Genomic DNA, 25,855 nt, shown 5'->3' with positions numbered 1-25,855 from the left:
ACTCGCGTCCTGTTGCTTCTCCATCCTCCTCCGACATTCCCCTCCTGTCCTTGGCTATGTACTTCCGCATTGCGCATACGTTGCCTTCTGCACAGAACATGCCATTGGGGCAGGCCACTCTTTTTTGCACATTGCTAATTGAATTATGCAACGGCCAGAGTTTCCATTGTAATTCAATTACGAGCAGAAAGTGACTCGACAGTGCCACCTTTCACAAGTTTAATTTATGAACTTCTTAAGAGAATATACCATTTAAAATTGCCTCAAAAAAGGCAGACGCCTTATGTCGACAAACTCATGCCCTGGCTTGAGGTTTGGCTTAGTTTATCTCATTAACTTAGCAAGTGTCTTGTAATTGGATATGCTATGCGGGTACACAAAATTCCTCATTAGAACTCCCTTCAGAGCGCAGATGTCTGAAGCCAATTTTAATGCATTTAAAAAAATCGCACTTGCATTTTTTAAGCATTCCAAAAGTTTTCCACTTACCATTTTTATCTTCCCTTACAATCTTGATTGGCCTGCATTCGAAAACCAAAACTATTTAAACAGTCATCAATTCTGTAATGGAATTAAAAATATCAATTAAAAATTTCTCCAGCAAAAGCGATAACTGGCTGGCTATTTACTCGCAATCCTTAGGGGGCCGGATTAAGTGTCTTTTCCAGTTTAAGTTCTTGACATATCGGTTGGCCACACATCTCTGATAAGTATTAAGTTTTGGTTCTGGCTACTCGTACTTGTACTTTTGGCCAGGCTATCTTGGCCCCTCCCACCCATTCCGATTGCTCACAACTGAAAACTTTCATTGGCCACTTTTGGGTTCTGATTTCCTTTTTTGTTTCCTCCTCTTTTTATGATTTTTTTTCTTCGTCGGTTTCCACTTGCATTACGCGCTGACAAACTTTATTATTTCGCTAAAAACTTTTTAATGACAAAATCAAATTGGTGCAGGCCGGGCAACAAAAAAAAGTTGTGGCCAAGAAAGGCCTGGGGGTGGGCGGTGGTGGGAGGTAGCCAACCATATTGCCATATAATTTGGGGCTTATTAAAGTGAAGAAGAGGCATCAATCCTGAGACAGCTGCTGGAAAATTAGAGCACATAATTTCATTTCCTGCCCGAGCGCATCCAATTTTATTTGAGGAGCAATGCCATGGGAAGGAAAATTAGTTATACTAAAAGTGTGTCATGCAACATTAAGTTGCCACTACTTACCATCAGATTGCCACACAGAGAATGCCCAATGGACCATTGATTCATACATTCACTCATTCATTCATTCATACATTGTGTGACACACAAAAGTGTCGGCCCATCAAGGATATTGAATTTAAAGCTCAAATGTTTATGTTTATCGATTGTTCGATACACAAACACATAATCACACACACACATACTCACACATATGGATGGAACACATATAGTTTTTCATTCATTGATGAAGCATTTTTATGACACAGCAGAGAGTGGGGACAGTGCGGTACATTAACATATTCAAAAGTTTTTAAATTTTTCCTTCGCTTAAGCACGTTTTCGTTCCATCTCTAAATCCTAAATCCTCGCCCACATCTTAGACACAACCAATATAACCAATCGTTATAGTGAAGCCTTATAGCTGTGTACCGCACTGTAGGCATGTTGAGGAATGGACGGTCAAATGGTTATGTGGTCGTTCCATCAAACGCCCCGACATGTCGATGGATGGCAGGGGGCGAAGACATTGAAGTGGATGAGTTCTTGGCGAGGGTGTCGTCCGGTTGTGGGTTCGTCCTTTCCCCATAATGGCAGCACCCGCCCAACTCTGGCATCGGGCATAATTGCAAACTATTCGTTAGAACCCCACAAGGAAAACGGTTTCTACAAGTGGGCCCCTCCACATACAAAACAAAACTAAAATTCAACTTTTTAGTGAATTAATGTACTTGGAGGGAGGGTTTGGAAGGTTTCCATGCCCCAAAAGGCATTATCATCAATCAAAGGCTTGTCAATTTAGAGGAGGTTGGGAGGACAGCTGCATGTGGCAATGCAAAATCGATAAATAGAAGGAGGGGAATCTTTTTTGCGCTGGGACTCATTTATTTAAACAATCAGTCCGGCTGCCGAGCCAAATGTGACTCAAAACTACATTTGTTAGACCCGTTTAAGGGAGATTTTTCAGTCCTCTTTTTTTGCTATTTCTCTTGGCTTTCTTTTTGCGTTTTGTGTGCCCTTTGAGAGGGTATGAGGAGCTTAGGAATACGTTGGCTAGGAAGGCAGGCAGGACTGAATATTTTAAGTGTATATCTTTAAGTTTTTTTTTTATTGATGGGAATCAAGAAAGAGGCTCAAGCTTTTGCTCTCTTCTCCAGTTAGTTTTTATGTTAACAATAGCTTGAGGAACTCTTCATTTTCGTCCTAAACGCCTTAATGTATCCAGAAGTTCGTCAACAAATCTATCTTTCCTTTCATTTGTTTGTATCTTTCTTATACCTTTTTATAGAAACATTTCCGACCACACAAAGTATATATGTTCTTGATCAGCATCAATAGCCGAGTCGATATAACCATGTCTGTACGTCTGTCTACACTATAGAAGATGTTGGCGCTTTTGTTGGTCGTTAGTGAAAGGGAGTGAAATACAATGTTAATGCAAAAATTGGTTGCTATAGCTTTAACAGTCTTGGATATCCAGGTGGTCTTCAAGACGGACGGACGAACATGTTGGCGGATAGACTTTTTCAAAGAGCCTTGCAGTTCTGAGAATATTTCAGGCTCCATGTCCCGGAGAACTACAATTCAGTTTGAAACGGGTTGGATTAAGTGTCCTATGGCATTTTCTCTAAAATTGTAGGAGCCTTTACAAAATTTGTTTGGTTTTGCATGAACAGAGTTAAAGTTCATTTAATAAATAGTATATAGCACAACAAAGTTACCTACTACATGAAACTAAAAATGTGCCTGGAGCCGTTCATTGGGGTCAGAAACACTCAAAGAAAAATGTTCAGGAGGCTATGTCGAACATTTGAAACCACTGTTCAATATCATGAACCACCCGATAAATCCGATTGCGACAAGAAACTCTACAGAGCCCTAAGTCTATCGAATGGATTGCGAGCCATGCTGATATCGGATTCAACGAATAAAATAGAACATACACCAGAAGTTCTCCACCCTCTACCTACTCGGATCGCCAGTAGTAGTGAGAGTTCCAATCCGTCTTTAGAGCATTTTCAAGGAAATTTGGCTGCCTGTGCGGTACTTGTGAACGTTGGATCCTTTAGCGAACCGCGGCAATATCAGGGAATGGCACATTTTCTAGAGCATATGATATTTATGGGTTCCAAGAAGTATCCCATGGAAAACGAATTTGACGCATTTATAACGAAAAGCGGGGGTTTTAGTAACGCCCATACAGATAACGAAGAAACGTGCTTTTACTTTGAGGTGGAAGAAGTCCATTTAGATAAAGCTATGGATATGTTCATGAATTTAATAAAAGCCCCGCTTTTTCTTCCCGATGCCATAGTCCGAGAACGTTTTGCCGTCCAATCAGAGTTCGAAGAGGCATCTATGCGGGATGAAGTCCGGCGTGATCAGATATTAGCAAGTTTAGCTAGTGAAAATTACCCCCATGGTACTTTCAGTTGGGGAAATCTTAAATCTCTTAAAGATCAGGTAGATGACAAACTGCTACACGAGGCGCTTCATGAATTTCGACGAAAGCATTATGGGTCAAATCGTATGATTGTCTGTATTGAATCGCAGCAATCGTTGGATGAAATAGAAGACCTACTAGTTCGTCATTGTGCAGACATACCCAACAGTGAGGAAAATGCAAAAAATATGGATAGTTTGAGTTATCAGAAAGCATTTAATGATACTTTTTTCGGCGACGTATTTCTTGTGTATCCTGTAAAAGATGTTTGCAAATTGGAGTTGACATGGGTTCTTCCCCCAATGCGGAATTATTATCGATGTAAGCCAGAGGCTTTTTTCTCGCAACTAATTGAATATGAAGGTGTGGGAAGCCTATGCTCTTATTTACGACAACGTCTGTGGAGCATGAGCGTCATGGCGAGTACTGGAGGAGATAGTTTCGAATCAAACTCCATCTACTCGATGTTCAAAATATGCATATACCTTACAGACGATGGGTTCGAGCACATAGATGAGGTATTGGAAGTTACTTTTGCATGGATTAAATTGTTAATTGAGAGCGACGAAGGTCGAGAGGTTATGTATAAAGAGTTTAGACAGATTGCAGAAAATAGTTTTCGATTTCAAATCCAGCTACCTTCGATGGAAAATGTACAAAATGTGGTGGAGAGCATTGGTTATCTACCTCCAAAAGATGTCCTTACAGGATCTCAGCTGTATTTTGAATATGATGCAGATGCTCTACGGATACTAAAAGAGCACCTCAGTGCATTCCATGTTAATATAATGATCTCTTCGCACATTCCATATTTAAATCAAAACTACAATCAGACGGAGAAATGGTTTGGTACGCAGTACACAACGATTCCTATACCATTAAAATGGATAGCCATGTGGCATGATCCACCGTCATTTAAAGAATTGAAATTTCCACAATCGAATCCGTTCATAACCACGGACTTCACACTGCACTGGCAAAAAGAAGGTATGCTACATATACCACGACGTCCCAAGGTCCTCAAAAGAAATGATCTTTGTGAGTTGTGGTTTCGACAAGATGATACATTCCTACTGCCTGATGGCTATATAAATATATATTTTATCACTCCTTTGGTTCGTGAAAGCGCACGTAATTATATGCTTGGCGTGCTCTTTACCTACTTGGTAGAATTTAACATCGCCGAGCAATTATATCCAGCTTTAGAAGCCGGATTAACATATGGACTGTATATGGGTGATAAGGGATTGATTCTGCGTGTGAGTGGTTACAACCAAAAACTACCTCTTTTGGTAGAATCAATCATGAAGGTAATGTGCACTATAACAATAGATCCAGCGCAAGTGATTTCTTTTAAAGCCCTCAAGAAGCGCCAAATTTTTAATGCGCTCATTAGTGGACAGATTTTAAATCATGATTTACGTTTAATGGTTTTGGAGAATAAACGATTTAGTATGCTACAGAAATATGAATCTATCGATAAATTAAACGTGGATGACGTCAGACACTTCAAGGATAATTTTCACAAGAAAATGTACATACAGGCACTCGTACAGGGAAATTTTACTCAAAAACAAGCAAGTGAGGTAATGCAAAAAGTAATTTCCACTTACAATAGCCAAAAATTGGATAATCCATCCTCATTGGACAATAGCTTAGTTCAGCTTCCACTTGGATCGTATTATTTGCGTGCGAAAAATTTAAACCAGGAAGATACTAATACAATCGTATCAAACTACTATCAAATTGGACCTAGCGAACTAAAATTAGAGTGTATGATGGATCTGGTAAAATTAATTGTGGAAGAGCCCTTTTTTAAACAGCTGCGTACTCAAGAACAGTTGGGCTACAGCCTGAGTATGTATCAATGTGTTGGCTACGGCGTGCTGGCCTTTGTTTTTGCAATCAATACTCAGGAAACAAAGCATTCAGCTGATTATGTGGAGCGACGTTTGGAGGCATTTAGGTCTTGCATACCGGATCTTGTGTCCCAGCTTAGTGAAATCGAGTTCAATGATGTGCGCGAAACGCTTATTAGTAGCAAGAGGGTGGGCGATACTAGCCTAGTCGAAGAAGTTATGCGGAATTGGATCGAAATCGTTACCACTGAGTACTTCTTTAATCGCATGGAAATTGAAATAAGGACGCTAAATGGTATCTCTAAGCAGAACGTTCTGGATTTCTTATTGGACTATGAAAACAATGACTTTCGAAAGCTTTCAGTCCAGGTCGTTGGTCAATGTAATCTACCAGCTCGGTCTCCAACACTGTCCATTTCGGATGCTAGGCAGAGGTCAGGAACAGGATTCGGTATACGACCCGGTTCTTTGGCTAAACTATTGGATGAAGTACAGCGCAACATTTCCGATGAACAGCTCTTGTTTGAACAGATGGGCAATAATATTAAAATAGAACTTATGGGACATGTCGATGATCCAACAAACATAGTGGATATTTCGGCTTTTAAAAATACGTTAAATGTTTACCCCTTATTTATCAAAAATCCGAAATCAGCTAGAAAGTCGTAAAAATACAAAATATCTGTATCAATGCAAATCTTATATTACGGTTGATATCCTCAAGCTTACAAAATAATATGCTAGTTAATTGATCGTTCACTTTCTGGTAATAAGTACAGTCGGTGTGTTATGCTATACATTGTATGTAAGATTAGACTGGGCCACTCAAAGAGTAAATATGGTATGGCCATATATATCAGATCCCCACAATAAGATAGGCTCAGATCATTAGTATACATACATAGCTCTACAAATCCACCGACTCTCGAGTGCATTGCTCTAAGGGAGAGGGGCGAGCTAAAGGAGCGTGTTGGCGTGAGAAGTGAGGTAAATGTATGTAGATGACAGATGAAGAACAAATTGTAAGTACCGGGTATAAAAGTTGTGAGGCGTAAGAAGCGTCTCACACTTCCCTTCTCGTTTGTTTTTGCTTTTCCCTGCTCACATGTGTCCCTCCATCCCACCCACTTTTAGCCATAAATCTTCTTGAGGCTGACACACAGAGAAAGCGGCAAAAAGTTGAAAAATTTTCGTCAAGTCTTGTACTCGTATTTGTGTTTTGGCATATGATTGATGTTGCCCCAAAAAAGGGATACAAAGGAAGGAGAGCGTGAGGGGCAAAGAAAACGAAAGCTGCCTTTAATTACTCGAGTGTTGCTAATTTAATTAAACACAGGCCATCAACAATTGGAAATGATTATCTGTGTAGGGGAAAATATGCATTCTTTTCCCTTTTTGGCCACAACAAAAGCTAATGAGTGTTTCGTTGTTCGGGTTTTTCCCTCACTTTGTCCCTGTCTGTGGCAGGTTTTTCCAAACTGACGCTGAGAAATTGCCAGAGCCATGAAATTAAAAATAACTCAAGCAAAAATCTCGAGAAAACAAAAGCAAAACTGGCAAATTTATGAAGCAGCCCAGCTACCAATGCTACAGCTGTTCTGTTCTTGGTCCAAAGCAAACACAAAAGGCTTAAAGTATTGTTAACCTAAAGGAACCCAGAGAATCTACCTCTCACTCTGGTTTCTGTGCTCATTCTCTGGTTCCTCTATGCTGCTTCTGGTTCTCTCTCTCTCTAACGAAACAAACGCTGCAAAAGCCAAAAAAAAAAATTCGTTAGTACGTTGATTTATCATCGACAGTTCTTGCTCTCTCTCTCTCTTCTTTTTGAATGGTTGCTGGAGATCCTGCTCTAGGTAAGTTTCGACGCGCCACAAGTAATTCAATAACAGCCAAGTAGTCGGCCATCGTGCCACACAATAGCGTACTGAATGCGAGTAAATTGTGATATAAATCATCAAACAGCAAAAAGAAGAAATAGCCGGGGAGGGGCTGCAAAGGAAACCCCAAAAAAAATGTCCCCTGTTGGCAAGTGACAGGCGGCCAGCACGGCACCCACGCAAAACAACAGCCAAGAAAAATCCCGAAAATGAAACTCGTTAGAAGTTTTCTTGCGGTCACAGAATCAGCCAGAGTCTCAACCGGAAAGGCAACAAACAAAAATCGAAAGGGGGTCCCTGGTTTTCTGGGCCATGATATTTGACCAGGAAGCGTGGGACGATAAAGGACTTTTTGGTGGGATATACTGATCCTTAGTATAGAGCCAATATGTGGAATATTCAACAAAAAATTCAGCATGCCAGGAGAATTACCGTATAAAAACGGACAACATTATTTAAGGTATTTTGAATAGAAAGATGTTTATTGTAATAAATGGGTTCTATGATGGGTTCTGAAAACGATGCAAATGTTAAAAAAAATTTCTTGTATAACATAAATATGCAAAAATATTTTATTTGCATATAATAATAATGTTTTTAATTGTATCTTGTCCTTTGAAAAAACTCTTCAATCTGCCCTAATTTCTTTGACAAACAAAAATCTGCAGCAATTTGTCTGAGCCAAAAAGAATATTATTTAAATGTCTGTGACTGTTCCTAGTATGTACATATGTACATATAGATATATGTTTGCATATATGTATGTACTCCCTCATATATTTACTTCCCTGCTGATGAATGTCCGTAAAATGAACTTTAATTAAATTTGCTCAACCAAAAACATAAAGTCATAAATAAGTTGAATAGCGAAACGCCATGGGGGCGTATGCGTGATGGCGGTCAAACAGCAGCAGCGCCACACAAAAAATTATAATTAAAACTTGTCCAAAGATATATTTACACATACAATATATGTCGTGCGCATATATATATACGAATAAATATTCTTTGCTTGTTGCATTTAAAGTTTGGCAGGTCCAACAAGTGCAACAAAAATACGACGAGTTAAAACAGCTGAAAGTCGCACAAAAGTAGGCAACACTAACAAGAGTAGACCACTCGTGTAGCATGTGTGGCACAAAACTATTCAAATCAAACAATAGCTCTGTGTGTTTTGCCTATGTGAGAGATGCTCTACTCGACTTAGGTGTAGGGTATAGGTATAGGTATAGGGAAAATGGGTTTTTAGGATTGGACAGCAAATGCAAATATAGTTCTTATAGCAAAAGTTTCCTTTCTGCTAAATACTACTCAAGTTTGTGGCCAGATAAACCTGAACTTTTCTTCTCAAGTTCTACTGTTTCAAATCCCAATTCCATGGCATTTAAAATGCACAGACACACATCCATTAAGCTGGACATCTACTCCTTTACTTCTATATCATTTGCTCCTGAATGCCACAAATTTGCTGCTACTCGTATATTGGCTTTTGACTTTGGGGTTTCTCGTTTTCATTGCATTTTCAAACACCAGACTCGCACGTCAGCCATATTTTGCTGCCGGTCTGTTGTTTGTCCTTTGCCTCGGGTTCTGGTTCTGGTTCGAGTTCTGACTCTGACTCTAGTTCTGTGTCTGTTTCTTTCCAGTATCGTACACTGGTTTCCACAGTTGTTCCAACATGTTTCGCTTCGTGTTCCTATGCGTTTGCTCAAACAAGCCAAGTGACATATGGTACCCCCAGCTCCGGCCCCCATTTTGTCCAAAACACTTGGACCCAAAATGGTTTCTTGCTGTGCTGTGGCGTATGCGTAACTTTTTGCAGAGTAGTTGGACAATTGCATTTGCTTTGGTTAGTGGAAAATGCAGAAACATTTTTTGCCTTCAATCAATAATTGAATGGGAAACTTTTCTGCCACTAAATTTTTGGGGAGGTGGAGAGAAAACAGAAATTCTGTTTTCAGTTTTCTATTTTCAGTGTTCTGTTTCCTATTTTGGAATTTAATTTTGCATGATTTGTGCTGGTTGTGTGACCGACCACAGCCTGTGGCCAATAAACGTGACTCGGCCACGTTCACTGGCTTTCCGGCTTAAGTCTTTATGTAAATATGTTCCCCTCTCTCTTTCGCAGTCTCTGTGACGGAGTATTGTCTGCTGCAGCTTGTGAGCCTCCGGCTGCTGCCCTGTAGCAGCTGCAGCAACATTGATGCACGTACGAACATTAATAATCGACGGAATGGACCCGGGAAAGATGCTCTAAAACTGTGTAAGCCTCCGGGTTATACATTGGATTTGTGTCGATTAATATCGGTTGGATATTTGGTAGGGTGATTCGAGGCGGAAGGAATTATCTAGCGAGCGGCTAAGGTTGAACTTTAATTTGTTGATATTCCTTTTAATTTGTTCACTTACTAGGCAGCATACAGCTGTCAGGGCCCTGGGGCTGCCATTCACAATGTTAGACACAATTAAGCTTTAATTAGAAATAACTAGAAGGGTTCAAGGGGAACCGAACCACGGGGAACGAACAGCCAACGAAGCAAAGAACATTGCATTTTCCACTTCAGAGCAGCAACAGCAGCAGTGGCAGTTGGGTTTATTTTTGTGGCTGCCATGTGGTGCTATACTAGATATATATATACCGACATCTATACTATAAAGACAACGTTCTTGGCATCGTATATTTGTAGAACATTTGCACACATGTGGTGGGTACAGGGGCAGGCACAGTCACAGGGGAAGTGCTCTCCTCTCCTTGGCATTGTTAGACAAGGAATTGCAAAGTTAATTTGCAATTGAAACTGCAAATAGAAAACATCGACCGAAATTCACTTAACACAAGGTTCCTTGGGTCGTCACAGACAAGACGAAAGGAAAGACATGGTCCACATGGTACATCCCGTCTGTGTGTACATATATCCGCTTGTCCATTGTCCTTGTGATTGCAATCAAAAACGGAAGCCAAAACTTAATGCCGGCCATCATTTAAGCATTTATAATCGCAAAATGTTGTGAATAAATTAGACAAAAAGCATAAACTGCCCGAGTACAGTCTGTGCTGATTGCATGCGCATAAATTGTGCAAAATTTGCGCTGCCAGCTAATTATTATTCGACGTTACAGTAGCGTACAGTTCCCTGTACTTCCACTCGCTGCCATCTGCCATGACCTCACTCAACGCGGGACGACCAGGCAGAGGAGCAGGGTAGCTGGATTAACTCTTGATTAGGCAGTTAGCCGCTTCTTGAATGAAATGGAGTGGCATGGTGTGGAGTGGAATGGTATGGAATGGCTTGGCGTGGCGTGAAGCTATATAAAAGCGTTAAAACTGGTTCTGGGGGGGCGGCGGCGGCACAAAATAGAACTCATAAAACGTTAATTGTCAGTAAATACAGCTGCAGCTTGACCATAAAACTCTTGCAATGAAAAACGGACGGTAATAAAGTTTGAAGTGCAAGACGAATAGGGGATGTGCTTTCAGTCAGGGAAAGGGAAGCAAAGCAAAGGAAATTGTGTCAAAGAAAAGTCGAATAAAGGATGTCGATACGTATATTTAATTTTTTGTAAGCAATTAAATCTGTTTGAAATCTGTGAGAATCCCTCAACTTTGTGTCGTACAGAAAAACCTTTTATTTTCTTTTATTTTATATTTTTAACTGCTCTTCCTCTGTCATTTCCCAATACGAGAATTCCCAATAATCCACTTACCAGCCAACCACCCAACACCCAACTTTGCCAAATCCCCTGATAATTTTGTTGGCCTGTGAGGGTATAATCATGACGTTGATTGTTGGCAATTGTTCGTCTTAATGACACATTCAAGAGAGCTTTTGGCATTACGCATTGGTGTTAAGCATTGCTCTCATAAAGCAGCTTTTATCATCGCTCTATTTGGAGCACTTGGCCATCAATTGGCAATTGGGTGCAGAGGATTTAAATAGTTTCCATTGCAGTTTTTCCGCAGCTAAATTTATTTTACAATATGTGTATGTGCGGCTGCTTTATTATACCCGGTACTCGAAGAGTAAATTGGGTATATTGTATTTGTGCGAATAACGGTTGTATGTAACGCAAACAAGGAAACGTTTCCGACCTCATAAGGTATTTATTCTTGATCAGCATCAATAGCTGAGTCGATAGAGCAATGCCTGTCTGTCCGTCTGTCCGTCCTGATGAGCGCATAGTACTCAGAGACTATAAGAGCTAGAGCCACCAAATTTTTCATCCAGACTTAGCCCGGCCCCCTTCCCACCACGGGGGCCAAAAGGGCGAATACCTACTAAAGCTACAATTTTAAAGATAAAAGAAAACGAAAAACGCGATTCCATAGGGAATGACCATATCTATCAGATCATCAAATTGGAATCCGATTGGATCATTATTATAGCCAGAATGAAGAAATTAATATGCAGTGGCTAAACCCACCCCGTCCCGCAGCTTTTGTTGTTTTTTTCAAATTCTCTCATTCACACTCTGTTTCGCGCAGTGAGCGGCCCCTGCCTCTGCAGTGTGTGGGTCTAGGGAAGGGGCGAGCTAAAGGAGCGTGTTGGTGTGAGAAGTGTTGTAGATGTAGATGACACATGAAGAAAAAATGTTAAATTTGACAAAACACCGCTAAGGTGCAGATGTAGTACTGAGTACTGAGTTGTGACGCGTAAGAAGCGTCTCACACGTCCCTTCTCGTTAATTTATGATTGTGCGAATTATTGTATGAACTTTTCATTTGACTCATTAAAGGACAAAAGCACGAAAGGGGGAGCTGACAATAATAGAACATAATCTGGGGATAATATTCAAATTGAATGGTCCAGCCGCAAATTCATGGTCGAACAACGACAATTAAGACAAATGTGTAATTATGAAATAAATTATCGGACTGTCCCACATTCCAGCTGCTGAAGGGGATTGGATTGCTGTGTGTTCAGGGATTGGGACTATAAATGCAAATATCCAGCTCTCAATCCCCTGAATCCTGCTGCTGCTGCTATCATTTACATCAGAGCCCCATCAGTGCTTCGGCTGTGTGTGCCAATCATTTGAAAACCAAAACTTAAAGCAATCAAAACCCCAAACAAAACAAGAAAAGCCCACCCCAAACAATGGCTGCAAAATGGAAAGCCTAAAAATACCAAAAGAATGTGCGGAAAACGCTGAAGGAAAACAGAATGGAATAAATGGGGAGATGGGGAAGAAAAGGATGGGATGGTATGGCATACCGTGGGATGGGAAAGAATGTTGGGGTCATATGGCGGAAAGGATTACACGTGGCTGGGACAAGAAATCCCCGCTTGGGCCACTTGGGCACGCTGTTGGCGGCTCCTTCACCGAAACTGCCTATGCCTGTGACCAAGAACAAAAGACAAAAACAGAATCAGCCAAGAAAATGGCGACTGGGGAGCCCGGAAAAGCGATAGCCAGAGAACAAAACAAAAATGGCCAAGAAACACGCATGTTGTTGGGCCGGCGCCTAATCACAGCTGATTTGGACAGTTCTGGTTTTGATTTGCAAAGGGATTTGAGAAGTGGGAAACTGGAATACAGGACATGCTTTCGCTCTTTGGCTGCCAATAGATTAAAATGTGTTTCTATAATTTAATAGGCGAAAGTTGAAGAGAAAGAGAGAAGCAACAATGTAGAGGTTCTATGTGTGGGTGGTATATTTTATTGCCCTCAGACATCTGTTGCATTTTATCTGGTTGGCAATGCGCCAAGTCACGCGTAAATGTGGCACGATGAGACACAGAGTATTCGCACTCTTTTGAGATTGCGGATGATGTAGTTTAAACATGTTGACAGTTTAATGCAATAACTCAATCATTTAAAGAGAATTTACAGGAATTTTAGAGGAAGAACTAAAGCTTTTTCGAGCTATACAGAGTCACCCCCATATCAATTGTTCCCCCTTGGCGAAATTCCCGAGATACCAGATATCAGAACGCACCCCAAGCCTCACAGTGGAAATGAAGCTTAGCCCAATGTCCCAAAAAAACCCCCACCAACCCCAGTTTACCGTATGAATGAAATTTCGAAGAGCAAATCTGTGCTCCCATTTGGGAGCAGCACAATTTCCGGTAACAAGAAAAAAGCTAACGGTTAACATGGCAGAGGAAAAAAAACAAGCGTGAGAAACTGCTGTACAACATTCATTCCGCTTTGCCATGTTCTCGGATGATGATGATGATGATGATTTCTAGTGCCGCTGCTCGTTATGCAATCAAAGTGCAATTAGCAAAGGAGAGTTAATTAATTGCAATTTTTACAATACCCACACATGGATGGAGCTCGTGGGGTGTGAACACACAGAAGAACAGACACTCTAACAGCTAGATGAAGTTTTGCACGTGTATACTTTAGTGGAACACGTGTAAAATCAACATGTTGCGCCTTGAAATATGTAAATACATCTACCGTTACGTTACACTCTCATAGACTAGGATTGCCCCACACCTCACACTTCACGCTCTCTCCTCTAGTTGAGACGACTGCCTGCAGCTGAGAGTTATGCCCACACACAAAAACACACCTTTACCGCCCATGTACACTCGGTCAAACATTTATACGTATACCCGCTCAAGGGCAAAGTTTGCTCTGCAATACGTTTGTATGTGTAGCAAAGTGTGACATGCCAAAATATAGGACAACACTTTGAATACTAAATTATAAAATTAATCATTTTAAAAGTCGGGAAACTCGAGAATATTTGTATGGAATATAAGCCCCACACTATGGTATCCACCTCTGCTTTTAAAAGCGTGCGAGTAAATGCACGACTCAGTGTAGAAAATACACTCACACGCACGAATATGTACAAATATTTCTTCAACAAGTTTGCAGTGTGTCTGATTTTTGAATTTCTCGACTTTAGGGGCGCCCCGTCCCTCTTACGATCCCTGCTGCCATCATGAAATTCGGTAAAATGTAACAAAACAAACAGTTAAACAAACGCACATACTAATAGACACACACACACAAACATACAGTCACCCACTTAGCTTGCTGTCTTTCCTCTCTTCCGCTCCTCTCGCTCTCTGCATAACGTGGAAAAAAACTTCTACTCCAACTGTACGCACTCGCCCCCGCCCTCACTTCATGCAGCTAAGTGCTCGCTCTGTGCCAGGCTCTCTCCCGCGTGCTTCTCCATTTTTTTTTGTCCTCTTTGTTCTTCAGTTTGTTTGTAAAAATAAAACTGTTATTCGAGAAATCGCTCTCTCCGACAGCATGTGCGCTCAGTAAAAGCAAAAGCGAGCCTTTTTCTATCTCTTGTACACTGCAAGAAATTATTAAAGGCATACAGAGGAGCAGAGACAGTGAGCGGAAATTGATTAGCTAGAAGAACTATGCTCTCAGACAGCAACATTGTTATCTAAATATGCAAATATGTATTTAGTAATCGCTCAAGAAGCATTTAAATGTAATTCTTAAAATTATTATTTTTATTAAATACTAAATCTCCTTTTGATTACTTTTTTCTTATCCTCACGTGATTTTTATGATTTTCTTTTCCCATTCCAGACCACAGTGCACCCCAGCTGGCTTTTGCTTTTGCCTTTACGTATACGAAACGTGTGCGGAGCGCACAACAACAGTTAAAACGAGAGAGAGAGAGCACCCGAAAGAGAGCCATGGCGCTCTCACTGCCGCAGTATTGTTGCTGTGCTTCTGCCCGAGTCTGGCCTGCCCTGCCTGGCCACATGTATTTTCCAGGGGTATTTCATCTGTGTGCCAATCTCGGGCCCCATTCAGTTTCATCTGAGACTTTTGGCGCAGCGGTCGATACTGAGGGAGAGCGAACAGAGAGAGCTCCGTTGAACAATAATACGTGAAACTCAAGCAAAAACCACGTGAACAAACCACCAAATAAAATCGAAATTGAATATTTTCGTGAACAAAAAAAAAATATCCATAAAACAATACACAAGTTATAGACAAACTGGAACTTGAGTGTTTTTGCTGCTTAGTGTTGTGCTGCTGCCATAAAGAAAAAAGGAACAAGGAACTTGAGTGATCTGGGCTCTGCATTTTGCCGTCGCTAATTGTACATACTCCGGTAGTGCTGTAGTGCAGCTGACAGGCGGACCATTTAGAAATCTGCCCAAGAAGGAGAAAGAGCAGCTCTCCAAACATTCAGCCGCACATTCTAATCCCGTGGAAATTGTTGGCCTGCCAAGCCTCAAGCTGGGCGATTACCGCAAAATGACACGTGTCAGGCGCATTGTGGTGAGTAAAACCCCCAAGTTTTTCCTCCTTCCTTTAAAATTGAACACTTTAAACGAAACCAAATGAAAACAAACGAAACACCACCACAGAAAATATCCCATCCCATACACAAAAAGCAGCAGACATATTTCAACAAATTTTTGCGGGAGAGATACTCTCCGGTAGCAGCATGCCTTTTGCCTGTTTCATCCTGTCTCCCTGCAAAATTGAATTTCGCATTTTAACGCGTTTTGCATGCCAACTCTGTATCCTCGAAGATCATCCGCTAGCCTCTAAACCCTGACCCCTAACCTCGCTCAGTATGCTGTCCCTTCTTCTGCCCCGTCAGTGAGTAATTTTACTGCTAATTTTATATTTATTTTCATTTTCCGTCGAATTTTGCGCTCTTTGAACTTTTTCCCAACATTCATCGATGTTGTCGACGGGACCTCTGCCGCTAATACCCTTTTGCCGCAGGATATTAAGCGTGAGCCTTTTGACCTTGTCGTCAGCCGGGAAGTTAGAGCCCTATCAAACGAGGGCAGCAGCCAGGCACAGTTGATCCTGATTGCTGGGAATATTTAATGTAATTATTGAGCAGGAAATAGATTTGGGTTTTATCGCAGATAGGCTGGAGTAACCCTCAATATTCACACTTTTTTTTGTCGCTTAAGTTGCTTAATTAAGTTTGTAAGCCAACTGATGCGAAATTGGTACGAAAATGTTCCCGATTGAATCTGTTCCCTTCCGATACAATGTAATGGTTTAAAGTACAAGAACCGCTCAAAGTTAGTCCCCTCCATTTATCGATGGCCAATATGCTCAATCGACTTACAAATACTTAGGGTATCTGGTCACCTTCTGTGTGGCTTGGCACGAATTTTTATTTTACGATTATTGCGTCCCGAAAATGCGAACCAACAGCAGCAGCAACAGCAACAACTTGCACGTGATGTACAGAGTCCTGTAAGTGTGTGCACGAGGGTTTAACTTTTATGCGTTTATTGGCACAGAATTCTTGAGGTTCAATTTAAAAAGCAAAAAAAGACAGAAACAGTCACAGACACAGACCAGAGCTTATCACTGTCAGAGCTATCGTGAAAAGCCAAGTTTCGCTGCCAAAAACAGACAGCGGAAAAGCATAGAATGAAATTAAATCTCGCCTTAATTTCGAAAACCATGCCTTTATCTAAGCCTTGAATTTGGCCAAGTTTTTGGCTTGGCCAGCATATCCTCCAAAAGCCAAACAAGAGAAGAGATATCAAGCAGAAAGCGTGTAGAAAGCAGTGAAAAATGAAATGCAAATGCAGTTGCTGGAATTTCCGCGGAATTTTTCCCTTTATTCCTCGGTCTGAATTTTCCAGCTCTTAGGCTTATTTCGGGCCAACGGGGGGCAGCGCACTGCAATAAGGAGCAAAGGTATGAAAAGCCCTAGCGAAAAAAAGCGACGGAAAAAGCCGGAAAAATTGCAGAAACAAACAAAGGGAAAACCCTGAAAAGGAAAAAAATGTCAAAACAAGCTACTAAAGCGATTGGCGTGACGGAACGGAACGAAACGGTAGACAGGAAGAACTAAGGGCTGGTGGATGGAGAATTGGGAATTTTGGGCCCAATATCAAGCATACGCCAGGTTGGACACAAATTTGGGCATGGAAAAACGCGTTCAAGCTGAAGTTGATTGAACCCCTGTGATGTAGAGCAAAGAGAAGGGAAAAATTGAAATGAAATTCCATAAAAATTCGAAAATGTGTAGTTGAAAAGTTGGTCAGAGGAACCCTATCTGTTGGCTAGGCTAATAGCACAGCAGAAACTTATCTTCTACATTTTTTTGGCGTACAACTTAATTTGGTAAAACTTGTCGGCCGGAAGTTCAGCCATTAAAGATCATCAATCTGCCCCTCATTATTCAAAATGCCACCCCAGCAGTACACTCTGCCTTCACCCTCTTTGGGGGCCCATTAACCTGTTGTCAGGCATTCGTATTTTCAAGATTCCTTTTGGTCTAACGCACACAGAGATAGAGAGAGAGAGAGAGAGCGGTATAGAGTCGTTCCCCCATCCCACATCCTGCAGACTCTGAGACACACACAAATCAAATGTAACAGGCACTTGGAAAGTGTCCTTCTTTTGGCTGCTGCTCCTACTCCGGCTCCCAAGGGGGCGTGGCCTTTAACCATAGCGCGTCACGTTTATCACAACAGAGGCAATAAATTTCATTCGCCTTGTTCTTGCTGGGTTGCGCCACCAACAATAACAGCAACAGCAACATTTTATGGTCTCTTCATTTTCGACAGCTGCAAACATTTGGATTCGAATACTTTTGCATACTCGATGGAGCTGCTGCTGCTCCGCCTCTACAGTCAATGCACATTATTATCCGGAAAACCCCAGAACTTGTCGTGGTCGGGAGGGAAGAGTAGAGAGAACAAACATTTTATTTAGGCATTTTGATTGATGGCCATAGGGTTGACATTCCTTCCATTACGTTCTTGTGAGAGGAAGCTCCAGCGACTGCCATCCATCCACTCAAAGACGAGAGCCTTCGTGTTTGTTCGGCGTTTTAATTAAAGTGAGTGAGAAGGGGGTAAGGAAAGTGTACAGGATAAGTGTTGGTGGGGCCAAGGAAAATGTTCGGGTAGGATGGAAAACTATGCTGGGGAAACACACAACTTTTTTGCCAAGGCCACAGGCATCACCCACAGAAATTATTATGGTTTTTGTGGATGGATGGGTGTGAAACATTTGCCCTCAGGTCTGATTAAGGAGCTTAGTTCCTCGCACACACAAATCATTAGGAAAATGCTTGTGTCTAGGCGGCAATGCAGATGATGGCAGTGCAGCTGCTGCTTGATAGATGAATTAAACATTTTATTCTGTGGTTTTATTCACAGAAATTTCCCCTCCAAAAAACATCGACGCTCTCTCTGCTTTTTCATTCACCAATCTCGCCAATTACTGAACCAATGTTGAATACCCAATTTGCGGGAGGCAATCATTCCGCATTACGTACACGCACTGTCAGACCGCACTGAATTTTAATAGCCAAGATTATGTACTAAAAAACTGAATGAAAAAACGAATCTACATTGCTTTTTTTGCAAGCTCTCTCTGTCTCTCCCTCTCTCTTTCTCTCTCAGCGTAAGCATATTAAAGTTATGGTCGCCCATGTCCGGTTATGGCACGGACCACACGGACCATTAGGCAGGTGCGCTGAAGGATGCGCGAATTTTCCTTCCCTTTTTTTGATTGTGTGCGTTTGGTTTGGCAGTGCGGCTGGCTCCTGCTGTAGATGGCACGGCTGTCGCTATAAAATTGAAGTGCCAAAGCCAGCGGGGTGTCAACACCGCAATACAGCAGCAACAACAATTGTTGTTTCCAAAAGCAACACAAAGTGCTGTCAAAGGCGGAGGAGCCTGCTTGCTGGTAGTCCAAATTGCTTTTTGCTGTACAAACTGCTGGCCAACACACAGCAAAATGGGGAGGCCTAGGCCCAATAGATCCAAAACAGCCAACTGTCAACGGGAGTCACGGCAGCAGCAGCAGCAGGTGGTGGCAGATTAGAGATGCCTTCAAGTTCGTGATCGTGAGAGAGAGAAACTATCTTTAAGTGGAGATAGCATTTGGGATAATTTCTAAAGGTTCCATTGCTTTCAATCTTCCATTTTTTGCAGACGAAAAACTGGTCAACTTTCTGGTATATTTTTGTACATTTTTGTTTCCCTTTACCCTCAATTTTTGACTTAATTTTTGACAGCGCTAAATTAGATACACGAAAACGGGAGGAAACCTCTGTCCAAAATCATAAAAAAATTATATATTTATTTATCTACCCGTATTCTATTTATACATATTTTTTGTGTGCCTTGGCCCACGCGCACACTTAAGTGTTTGCGTTTGTGCCTTTTAATTAAGCTAAACAAACGCCGACCAAAAAAAAAAAAACAATTATATCCTGGAAGATGCTGCGGCACATTCACACTCCGGTAGATGTATAATTTTGAAGGCGGACCAGCCAGGACAGTACGGTGCCTGCCGCTTCACACTTCATTTAATTTCAATTTGAAGTTCGGTGTGCTTCACTTTTTTATATATTTTATATGTTTATTTCTTTCATTTTGGGGGGCTTGCCAATTATGCCAGCAAGTTGCTTTATTATACGAGTGCGTAGCGGTACCCGTACGGCCCGTATCCGTGCCGAGAGGTACCTTCTACGGAATGGCAGCTATTTCTTCACGCAATTCCACGTAATTGTCCTCGTCGACGTCGTCTTGGTGTTGCTTTATTAAACCTTAGCAGCGCAATCACCCAAATGAGCGCACTCTCACACATACAGACCCGTGTATACACACACACTCACACACAGCTATACAAAATTATAGCCAGAGATATATCTCCTACCAGAAACACACACCTACTGGGGGCCCGAGCAACATTTGTATTTAAATTTGAATGCTGTGTCCTCTGCTGCGGCTGCTGACGCTTCACCTTGCACACACACAGGCAGAGAGAGGCAGACACGTATCCTTCATACACACAGACACTTCACACACAGATACAGCACACACAATGCCGACTATCTGGCACTGATACACTCGTACATTCATGTGGGACAGCACCATAGGGAGACGCCACCATCATATTACACCCAGCTCTCAGCGTACGGAACAGAGCCACAACATCTCAGACGCAACAATTTTAAGCCTAAGACGGTTACTGGAACAAGGTTTGCCTGTAAAGTTAGGGATAAATAAAATGAGGAATATATATAATCAGAAATTGAAGGAGCAGCAGAGGGACTGGGTGGAAGAAATTGATTAATTAACCATTCACTTCTGTACATTTCATAATTCTATTCCCTGGTATTATTTCCACACTTCCACAGCTGATTGATGACTAAAACTCTTGCCATCTGCCCGTTCCTGTTAAAACTCCAAAGAAAATACGCTCCTAATTCACTAAAAACTTTTCGAGAGTGAGCAATTAAAATTAAATCATTAGGTTGCCCGGACAAACATATTCTTCTAGTCAAATGACTCTCAAAAGTTTCACTAAACGAGGGAGACAGGGAGAGCAAGCGAGGAGAGAGAAAAAGAGAGAGAGAAAGCGACTCTGAAGCAGGTCTCTTTGCCTGCTCTAAAAAAACTTAATCAAAGTTGGTATAAAGTTTATTTGCAGGCAAGATTTGAAGTCACCCACACAGTCACAGCCACAGTCGCAGTCACAGCCACAGTCTCAGTCCCACTTGGATGCTGCTCAATGCCATGTCCACTCAACCTTGTGTAGCACTCTGTCAGATCTCCCCCTATTCCCGTTCCCATTCCCAACGAGTACGCCGAATCCCCGAATAACATTACATTCGTGTCCGAAATTGCGTTCACATCAAACTATATAACACGTTCATATTTCTTACGGTTCGTTAGATATTTAATATTAAAGCAAATTGCTGAGAAGTAAAGTCTGGTTCCCTGCTTTCTGGCTCTTAGCTTTCAAGCCTTCTCTCGGGCACAGGGTATGATGTTTTTGAGAGAAAAGAGCGCCCTAAAGCATCCACTTAAATGTACATAAGTATATTCTGCATACAACAATTTCCTCCTGAATGATACTCATTTAGTTTTCATTAGAACGATGTACCTGCAGCTTGCTCCTCTTCTTCTCTGAGCGTGTATAGTGGGACTTGGATATTCATTTCTTTGAGTGTACGCCCATGCATTCAGGTATTTTGTCTTAGGCATTTTTTCTTGGGTTTTTTCGGGGCACATTCCTTCTTAGCCTTTACGAAACGCTAAATGATATGCAAATAAAAAACGTGGCTCGAGTACGTGGAACACCCTTCTGGGTTCATATGTGTAACCCGCTATAGAATGAGCAGAGGAAGAGCAAAAGGGGGCAGCGTATCCCGAAAGCCAAAGCAACAGCGAGTCTCCCGTGAAAGCCAACGCAAAGGTGATTTAAGGTGAAAACCCAAAAGGAAAAGCCCATTCGCGTGAAGGCTATTTAAATTCAAATTTAAAACGCGTTGCTTCATTGGAGCGGCGTAAATTGTGCACCGCCGTGGCATATGTCTGGGTACACTGGTCTACACCGGCGAAAACTTTTGTTTTTGCACTTCACTTAATTAACATAATTATGACCAGAGCGAGTTTGTAGTTTCGTATAGTTTTTTTTGCTCCCCTTTTTTTTGCCACTGAAAAATACTTGAGTACTTTTTTTCGGAACCCACAGCTATTTATCTTCCCCTATAAAAAGTATGCGGCATAAGTAGTGCCGCAGAAGGATTTTACAGTAGCAAACACCCTGCCACAAGCATTTGCAAAAAAGGATGCAGAGCACCAACACACGCTCACACGCTTAAAGAACTTCTGCAGCACACACACAACTACACACACTGATGCACTTTCGAGTGCACTTTCCACTTTCACTTGGCGCTCGCTTGTTGACTACTGCCGCTCGCTGCTTGCCTTGCTTCCCTTCTAGCATCAATAGATGGAGAAGAAGTTGCCCGTTCTACTTTCATTATTTGCGTTTGGCTCAACCAAGTCTCACATTACACACACACACTGAAACACAGAAAGAAATACACACACACTGACACGCGCACAAAGCACTTTTCATTGTCATTTGCGCCTCAACGTATGAGCGCCACCCTCCCCTCAGAATGCATTCAGTTTGCCTCTGAAACATCTTTGCTGTCCATGCACTAAAAATTCCATTTCAACAGCCATTTCATCTCATCTCTCTCTCGTCATATTACTCTTCGAATGGGCATTATAGTCCCGCACTTTACCCACAGATAAACTAGCCTGATTATTCCGATGGGCACATAAAGCGTTTATTGAGTGATTCTTTATGCTGGGAAAACTGATTGAATCTGAAAGCTTTTTATGGGAATTTGCAATCCGATGACTGAAAATTGAAAGGTGGGAAGGTTGGAGGGAGTTCAAGTCATTTCGGTGGATGAGTCCATTTTTTTTACTTGAGAGAAAGAGGGACAATATGAATTTATGAATGTGCAATAGTTTGAATGTTGTTTTCATTCATTAGTTGTTATGAATAATAAATAAAAGTATCATTATTCAGTAGGAAAGTCCAACAAAGTAAATCACAAAAAATGTTCATAAAAAAGGGAGCACATAAATCGGCTGGTAGTCATTATTCAATTTACATATGTATCTACATACCTACATTTATGAGAAATTTTCAAAATAAATGCATACATTTACGATCGATACAATTTTAAATCTTACAGAATATTAAGCTGAAAATACGAAGCATTCGTCTGGTTGTTGAAATTTAGTTAGGAAAATACTTTCAATTCAAGGAACCCATACAAAAATCAGGTTTCCAAACAGGTACAAGCTAATATTCTTGATAATTACACTACTATTTATAGATATTTTTTTTGATTGCCTAAAAGTACCACAAACGTCTCCCTTTCCGCATTAGATTCATTTACTTTGATTTTGCTATTGATTATCATATGAATATAATAGATGAACGATTGATAAATTGTCTAGAAGAAACACAAAGGCCATCCTATCGTATTTCAAAAGAAAATCTCCTTTTTCTAACCATTTCCCACAGTCAAAAAAGAAAAAGTGCATATGCGCTTCGTCTTTTTAACCCTTCAAGGTGGTAGTATTTTGCTCATTGTTTATTCTTTTAGCCCGACAACATTTTGTGCTTACTAACTGGTCGCACCATTACCAACCCATCCCAGCCCCTGCATAGCCTCCAGAAAGTCCCACCGTTACCTCCCCGTTGACCAGCCTGACCATCCGGCTTGCCTTCAACCCCTTCCTTGCCCCTTTGCTGTGCAACTTATGCAGCAAGTTTCTGCCATTTCATCCTTTTGTATTTGTATTTGACACTAGTTTTTGCTCCTCTGTTTTTCTTTTGGGGGCAGAGGGACATCCAGTTTTTGTCATGTTGGTTGATTGTGAAAGTTGCTGAAGCGCTTTTTAACAGTTTTCGTGACACTTTTCAGTGCCGTATGCACAGACCATAGCAGGAGCAGCAGCCATGGCATGTATATTTGATACTTTTGTTGCCGCGAGGCAGGACACCAGTGCCACCAGTGATATGGCGACAATGGGGGGATAACCAGGAGACAGTGCCGGACATCAGTGACATGCCATGGCCAGGGGATGACCTTAATGCACAAGTGGCATGTTCGAGAGGTAAAGGCACCCAACCCGCTCGCGTTTGGAATGTATATAATGCAATTTTCCAGTCATTTAAAGCCGCCAATTCGAAATGAATGCCATGAATAATTTATAAGACGAACAACTGCAACCAGCAACAGCAAATTGCTGAGGGAAAAACGAAAAAAAAAAAGGAAACGAAACGAAACTATTATCAATCAATAGCACAAGCAATTGAAAATTATGATGGCTGAAAGGGGCGGAGCAGGACTAGGTATTGGACTAGGAATCCCAAGAATCACAGCAATGCAGTGGTTCGATTTGTGGTTGCACATTTTAAACCATTTGCTGCAGCCATACCCCCCCTCTTGATTGCCAGTTGCCGTGTGTCCGCTGGTCGCATTGCATGTGGCAAGGACGTTGGCAAAAAGTTTCCTTATTGCCTCATGCCATTTTGTAAAGTGCATTTGAAAATCGTTTTTGATGTTCTGTTCGATTGTGGCCTCCTACCCATGTCCCCACCTCTCAGCGAGTCTGTCAGTTTTCATCGAATTGTTGGCTACGTAATGAATTTTTGTGGCCCGGCTTATTAAGTCACTTTTGCTTCCAAATGATTCTATTTCCCAATATATAGTAATGGTATTCACATGACAAAGGAAAATGCAGTTGAAAGCTTCCATTTTGTGCGGGTATATAGAGAGAGTAAATATATACAATAATTGAGGATTGCGTTTGCTCAGGGGCTAACAATGGATATGAAATTATTTGCAGGCGGTAGGTCCACGGAGAAAACCTGCAGGTGGTCTTTGGGTCAGTCGAAAATGCAATGAACATTTAATGGGATCATTCTAATATTCTTAAATTATTTTTAAAATTCAAAGTGCTTCACATATATATAGTCACCTTTGCTTGTCTTTATTTTCGGCAATATACCTTGAACTTTAGACACTTGCGAGTGCAATATGCAACTATTACCCAATCCAGGCATTGCCTCACCTTGCCACACAGAGCCACAAACGCGCATACAGCTACAGATTTCCCCTCCTAAAATACTGGAGGTACATATATCTCTGTGTATCTGTTCGTTCGAGAACAAATTATGCCCCATAAACATCAATCAGCGTGCGATCTTAGTTTCAATTGAAAATGTACTCGAGAATTGCCAGCTAATGGTATATTTTCAATTCAATATTGGAATATGTGTAGGTACATACGGCTCTCTATTTGTACAAAAATCTTTTGGAAATATCTATTGTGTGTGGCTATATCGGAATATATTATCTGCTTGATGTGCTCGAAATGGGAAACCATTTGGGGCTTTAATAAATGTTGTTTATTCATTTTTTATGTACATTATATATGTACTTGCTTGTGAATTAGGGAATTAGCAGTCAAAGGAAGAGAGTTTTGGAATGGGAGAAGTTGATAAAATAGGAGGGAACTTTGATAGAATTACAGTTATAGATAACTGTTAAAATAACATTTAATTTTATTAGCATTTTTATTAATATTTATAAAGATATTTCTTTAATATTGAGTGTTAGATCTTCTAACCTTATTGAATTAGGGAATTATAGGGTATTTTCACCTTCTAATTAATCTTATATACCGCTGTCCATCTCTTGTTGTTTTTATGCCATTGTTAAAGCATTTCTCAATTATGCTATAAATAATGTGCTGGCGTATTTTAATTAATGTGCCCCGCAACTCACACTCTGTGTGTATGTCCGCCGTTTAAATAAATAATGTTATTTAATTGGAAGATTTTAACGCGGTTAAACCACACAATTCCCCTGGCAAGATGATTTCCAATTCCAATTTTATGAGAATTAAATTGAGGTGGAGCCCAGACAGGCATCAAAAGCACATCTACCACTTGATGACGATGGCGGTGGCGGTGGCAGCTCTTCCCACCAATGCCACTGAGATCAGTTTCCGTCAAACTGTCTGTCAAGTTCCCGGGTGCGCTGCTGCTGACCTCAGGAATTGATGCCAAAATCATCTCCATCATTATTTGGTTTCACCTAGAGAGCAGAGCAATCCCCCTCCCATTTCAGGCGCTTTGTTTGTTGGCTTAATGTAAAATATTGTGTATACGACGAGTTGTACATTAAAAGCTTTGTGCCACAATAAGCAAAACATTCTCTTGT

The 25,855-nt window shown here is 41.2% G+C and overlaps 2 protein-coding genes across 3 annotated transcripts in view; both read left to right on the top strand.

Moving 5' to 3' along the window:
* The first annotated feature begins 2,889 nt into the window (after window positions 1-2,889).
* Window positions 2,890-6,164, top strand: LOC117587921 (nardilysin). The gene has a single exon (XM_034278908.1). It carries the CDS (start codon window positions 2,921-2,923, stop codon window positions 6,161-6,163), a length of 3,243 nt encoding a protein of 1,080 aa, XP_034134799.1. The 5' UTR covers window positions 2,890-2,920; the 3' UTR covers window position 6,164.
* Window positions 6,165-15,088: 8,924 nt separating this feature from the next.
* LOC117588058 (inactive dipeptidyl peptidase 10) overlaps window positions 15,089-25,855 on the top strand; it is a 36,569-nt gene continuing 25,802 nt past the window's right edge. Inside the window, exon 1 of one of the 2 annotated variants that reach the window (XM_034279115.1) lies at window positions 15,089-15,585. The gene's annotated coding sequence lies outside the window, so the exon portion shown is untranslated. The remainder of the gene's footprint in view (window positions 15,586-25,855) is intronic. The other variant, XM_034279117.1, reaches the window with a different exon arrangement.

Source organism: Drosophila guanche, unplaced genomic scaffold (genome assembly GCF_900245975.1).
Source record: "Drosophila guanche unplaced genomic scaffold, DGUA_6, whole genome shotgun sequence".
In the NCBI taxonomy this organism is placed as follows: Eukaryota; Metazoa; Arthropoda; class Insecta; order Diptera; family Drosophilidae; genus Drosophila; species Drosophila guanche.
The sequence above is the reverse complement of the archived record's forward strand: the minus strand, read 5'-3'. Positions and strand labels throughout refer to the sequence as shown.

Excerpts from the sequence above, each read along its gene's own strand:
- LOC117587921 (XM_034278908.1), top strand. The coding sequence starts at position 2,921 with ATGAAACTAAAAATGTGCCTGGAGCCGTTCATTGGGGTCAGAAACACT.